This window comes from Aedes aegypti, chromosome 3 (assembly GCF_002204515.2).
Source record: "Aedes aegypti strain LVP_AGWG chromosome 3, AaegL5.0 Primary Assembly, whole genome shotgun sequence".
NCBI classification, from domain to species: domain Eukaryota; kingdom Metazoa; phylum Arthropoda; class Insecta; order Diptera; family Culicidae; genus Aedes; species Aedes aegypti.
The window spans coordinates 253,721,810-253,727,809 of record NC_035109.1 but is presented as its reverse complement, the minus strand read 5'-3'; the positions used below and the strand labels follow the sequence as shown (position 1 = coordinate 253,727,809).

At 38.3% G+C, this 6,000-nt stretch overlaps 1 protein-coding gene across 4 annotated transcripts in view; it reads right to left on the bottom strand.

Annotated features, from left to right (window-relative positions):
- Positions 1-837: 837 nt before the first annotated feature.
- The window catches only part of LOC5563917 (protein Teyrha-meyrha), a 112,719-nt gene continuing 107,556 nt past the window's right edge, over positions 838-6,000 (bottom strand). For all 4 annotated transcript variants that reach the window (XR_002501644.1, XM_021851415.1, XM_001648185.2 and 1 more), the window contains one exon: positions 838-1,691. Coding sequence is in view for 3 of the 4 variants with exons in the window: in XM_021851415.1 (XP_021707107.1) it covers positions 1,620-1,691 (72 nt within the window). In the remaining variant the exon portion in view is untranslated. The remainder of the gene's footprint in view (positions 1,692-6,000) is intronic.

The window sequence follows — 6,000 nt, the reverse complement described above, 5'->3', positions numbered from 1 at the left end:
GTTTTTTGTGTTCCTCGATGTTCATTCTACCGCTCGTGCCGTGTGTGAGAGGTGACGATAGCGGAATAATGTAGAAAAATAAAATGACTGCTGTCCATAACAACGAAACAAACATAGCGCATAGTGTCGAACTGAGTGCAACGAAATTCGAGTTTTTTTCTGGTAGGTACTCTTTTTATCTTGTACTATGCTCACCTTTACTCACGCGTGAAAAGATCTCTTGAATGACCCTCGCCAACAAAACAGGCCTATTTTTTATGGAATATTTTGATGCTTAGTATTTTTGCGCTCCGTCACAAAGAGGCAAAGTCAGCACACTATCTAGAGTATGTCACCGAGTCCTGGTGATGTTGAGGAGTATTGTCAAGCCTGCGTGTTCGCTGGAGTTTACGTGATTTTTTCTGTCTCATCAAAAATTACTTGACTGTGATACTGTGATGTTGAATATTCTCTTCTTTTTTCATTCCTCTCGAAACTAGTATGAAACATAGCCGTAGCGGCATGTGTTTCAGTTATCTAATGTCGAAACTGAATTGGCTTTTCGATCGCTTACTACCCCTTTTTACGGAATGAGTTGTAAAACTTTATTGATGAGTGTTTAGAAATATCTATACAAACCAATGCAAAAAGTGAACACGATTCGGTAGCAACCCGTAATAAATCACGCTGAGCCGGAAGGTGGATCATATTAGTGTAATAGTTTTATTGGCCCCAAAACCTGCTGAACAAATGGCTCTTTTAGCCGCTAAAGGTGCGAAGGTGTGAATTGGACCATTCATCGGCTGGATATACTTACCATTCCCAGGGAATGTTTCGGTAAAAAAAAATAATGCTTCCTTTTTGATTTTTAGATTTTATTGACCATCAGTTGAGAAATTTAGCTTCCCTAACTTTATTAATTTGACATAAACAATTGAATTCGTTGCCTCTTCCGCTTTTTGGTTGAATGTTTTTTTTCTTTCTTTTTTTATGACACTACAAGAAAGTTATTATCAATGCGAAAAATATTTCTCTTGGAAGGGGGGCTGAATATCATTACGCTATTTTGGATGCAATAATTTACCTTAGAATGTAATACTCATTATAGCTATGTACACAACAGCATAGATTTCTATGTATTTCGACTAACCGCTTCTCATGATTATCTAGTACCAATATGTATAGAAATAACAATTAAGCCTGGTTCCCTTGGCTCTCTCATTTCTGTGTGTGTACTTTTATAAAGTGATTGATATCCCATAAACTTTTCTGGCTGATGATGGCTTCTATCACTGGGCAAAATTTAATGTTTTACACTAAAGGTGGAGTATGATTAGATCGGTTGATCTTGTTTTCGGGAATATTCTCCATATTATGGAATCAAACATTTATTGCACATTTTACTTTTTTAAATTTTATTCCAAGGAAGGGTTTGCTAAGAATTAGAATATTGACTCCATCGGTCATGGTGATTCATTCGATTTTTATTACGTGAGTTCTGCCTTAAAAGTGTGAAGTGTGAGATTTTTTTGTTTTTATTTTACTGTACACATTTTTGATGTAAAAGTAGAACATCTTGAACTGAAATAAATAAATATTAAGGAGAACAATTCTAAAATAAATAAAAAATTCTATTTGCTTTATGCATAAATTTTCCTAAAATCTGAATTGGCGGTGATGATTTTGCAACGTGGGCATGTTTTGGAGGAGTCCTGTTGGAAGATAGAGGAAACACATTATTATTAGTTAAATTTTTATGATTTTTTTTTGTAATGTTATAATAAATATCTGTTGAATTTTGTGGATATTTTCTATATTTTTTGCAGTGGTCGACATTTTGTTAATCAAAAATATATGTACAATACACGTATTTTTGTGCATGTACATGGTTGCTACTCCGTGATTGATCGGAATTGGTAAAAACTGCACCTCGATCCAAATGAACAAGCAAGGGATAGTACTGTCCGCTTACTCTCGACGTGACCTTTTAGCAGCTCCAATATTATTAACAATAAAGGCGGCGGCCAAGTCCTTACAGTCAGTTGGGATGGGGAAAGAATGTTAGTGTGTAGTGATTGTTGCTTATAGGGACCGAGAATACCTCTGCATTTACACAACTACCACAGGAAGGGTTTAGTGAGGGAGGAGAAGACCTGGGAGTCACCTTTAATTAGTGATGCTATCCATGAATAAGGAGGAAAAATACGATTCTTACTTAAATATAATTTTGAATTCTTATCTTGCTGTGTAAATATAATGGTAGATATTGGTATTAAAAAAGTACGTCGACATTCATAATATCAAACTATTCAAAAATTAATTTTAATAATGACGAAAAAGGAAGGTATGTGCACGTTAAAAAAAAATTCTGAAAACGTGAACTGTCAAAAATACACTGTGAACTACCGTGACGTTCATTCACATTCATCTAAACATGATCCGTGAACTAGGTATATTTTTGCTTGTTCGAGTGTTCATGATAGCTGTTCACGGATGCGAGAATGTATTTTTTGTCTGTGGATATATTAAAAATATATTAAACAGGTATAAGAGTTAATGCCGACACTTGTCGGGAAAACGACGCGAAACCCGAGGAGAAAAAAAAAACTCACGATTGCTCGGGCTTTCTCGACGAACTTCTCGGAAAAAACGACGCGCAACTCTTGAGAGAAAATACTCACGATTGCTCGGGATTTCTCGACGCACTGCCTGGCAAAACGACACGCAATGCGAGAGGTAAAAAACTCACGATTGCTCGGGATTTATTGACGCACAGCCCGGCAAAACGACGCACAACGCGACAGGAAAAACACAGTTCTACCGTTGCTTGAGCTTTCTTGACGTACTGCCCGGCAAAACGACGCGCAACCCGAGAGGAAAAAACTAACTATTGCTCTGCCTTTCTCGACGCACTGCCCGGCAACACGAGAGGAAAAATATACACGATTGCTCGGATTTTCTGGACGTACTGCACGGCAAAATGACGAGCAACGCGAAAGTAAAAATACTCACAATTACTCGGGCTTTTTCGACGCACTGTCCGTCAAAATGGCACGCAACTGAGAGGAAAACAACTCACGCTTGCTTGGGCTTCCTCGAAGCACTGCCCGGCAAAACAACGAGCAATCCAAGAGAAATAAAAACTAACGATTGCTCGTGATTTCTTGACGTACTGTCCGGCAAAACGACGCGCAACCCGAGAGAAAATAAAAACTCATGATTGCTTGGGCTTTCTCGATGCACTGCCTGGCAAAATAACGCGCAACCCAAAGAAAAAAAAAAACTCACGATTGCAAAATTACGCGCAACCTGAGAGGAAAACAAATCACGATTGCTCGGGCTTTCTCAACGCACAGCCCGACAAAACGACGCACAACGCGACAACGCGACAGGAAAAAATCTCCCGATTGCTCGAGCTTTCTTGACGCACTGCCTTGCAAAACAACGTGCAACCCGAGAGGAAAAAACTAACTATTGCTCTGGCTTTCTAGAAGAAATGGCCGGCAAAACGCACTGACGTACTGCCCGGCAAAACGACGCGCAACCCGAGAGGAAAAAACTCATGATTGCTCGGGCTTTCTCGACGCACAGTCCGACCACGCACAACTCGAGAGGGAAAAAAAACTCACGATTGCTCATGTTTTATCGACGCACTGCTCGAAAAAACGACGCGCAACGCGAGCGGAAACAAAACTAACGAATGCTCGTGTTTTCTCAACGCACTTCCCGGAACAACGACGCGCAACATGAGAGGAAAAACTCACGGTTGCTCGGGAATTTCACGACGCACTTTCTGGCAGAACAACGCGCAACACGAGAGGAAAAAACTCACAATTTCTCGTATTTTCTCGACGCACTGTCCTTCCAAACGAGAGTTGAAATAAAACACGTTTTGGGCTGTAACTTTTTCCTTTTTTTATATTTATAAACCAAATTACACAAGATACAAGAAGTGGATGTCCTTCTTGCTTGAGGGCTTGATCAGAATTTTAGAGTTGGCCACCTGGTTCCGAAATTTTTTCCGGAATCGAAATGGGTGTTTCAAAATGGCCAATTTCAAAACAGTGGATTTGTAATGCCAAATCATCTGAGTTTTAACAATTATTAGCGATATAACGATGGGGACGGATGTCTAGAAGTCCGTATGGCACGGATCACAATTTTCGGCCATTGTTTTTAAACAAGCAAATACTATAATGTGACATATCAAACATCTTTTTTTTTTTTCAAATGATTGCATTATATGGCTGAGTTGAACAGTGCATAACCCATATGCCCGCTTTGGATCCAGTATCTGGGTTCCCGAGGAATCGGTTCCGGCGTCAATTATTAAAAATCGGTAAACATTGTCATGCGACACATTAAATTTTGTGATTCGACGTGCGACGACGAAAAAAAAGAATTTTCTACTTGGGCTTTAGCGAAGCATTGTCCAACAGAACGCGTGCAGAATAAACCGACTTATTTCAACTGTAGACACTTTTTCCAAGAACTGCACCAGCCATTTCACCAGTCGAATCTAATAATTTGCGGAGACAATAAAAATGTGACAGATCAATTTTCATCACAACCGTTCGCGCGCGCTGCCTACTGCAATCTCCGTTCATATCATATCATATAATGTCAAACTCAGAAAATAGCGTAATTTGGGGCAAATGTGCCACCTTAAGCAAATTGTTCTCTAACTTTGCCTAAGGCTTATAAAATGCACCAATTTAGCCTCATGAGGTTAGTTTCACATCTTTTCATAACCACTGTGCCATTTAAAAAGAAAATAATTTCAAAAATATTAGTTTTGGAGCTTCTCAAATATCATCCAAAATAACCTATTTTTCGACACTATGGGGCAAGTGTGCCATCCATATGGGGCAAGACGGCTACCGAATGAACATCGCATGTAATTCTACTTGTAATTTTTTTTTATTTCCTATCAATACTACTATCAAAGCAGACGCTAATCGATAATTTAAATAATAACTTTAACCTTTCGGTCGTCGCGCGAATTTTTGTAACGCGAGTAGTCGCGCGTTGTACTTTGTACAACACCCTTGGTTTTGCGAATATCTCAGGAGTCTGACCACTTAGATAGATGACGTCTTCGGCAAAATTGATCAGTAGCTTATGGGCTATCATTATTATAGCCAAGAAATTCGGGATTTTGCCACTAGGTGGCGCTAGTGAGCATTAAGCTTTTGTTTCCCAGATCTCATGATCCTGACCACTTAGAAAGATGGCGTCTTCGACAAAGTTGTTCGGTAACTCAAGGACTATCATTGTTTGAGCTAGCTGATTCAAAATGTTGCCACATGGCGTGAGAATAAAACTTTTGTTTCGCAAATATCTCAGGAGCCTGATCACTTAGATAGATGGTATCTTCGGCAGAGTTGTTCAGTAGCTCAAATTCTTTCTTTGTTTAATCCTAAAAGTTAGAGATTTATTAAAATAATGATAGTTACTGAGCTTCTGGACAACTTTGCCAAAGGTGCCTGTCTAAAAAATCAAGATCCCGACAGCCCGAAGGTTAAATTTACCGTAATAAGGGGATGCTTTATAACAAGGTTGAAAACATGCGTAATTCCCTATTACTCAATTCGAATAACTTAAATGGTTATTTTTGTATCCATTCAATACAATTTATGTATTACCCGTAATATTACGGCGAATATGTTTAATATTAAACTAGATCAGTACTAAATAACGGTAAAATATTAATGTAGATATGTAAAACGGTACTTAATATGCCGAAAAACATGTTATTATTGAATATTTTGAGAAAAAATCAAAGATGTCAGTTATACCCCTACTATACTTCAGAAACTACTACTGGTGCCTCATTTTGGTTTATTATTATGATTTTGTTGATGAGGTTTACATTTTTTATAAATTTCACTCCAACAAATTTTGTTTACCAAGTAGGTGGCACAAATGCCCCAATACGAATACATTTCAACCAAACTGGATTTCATATGTTAAACTAAATACTTTTTTCGTTCAAATGCCACAATAACTTACACATTTGAA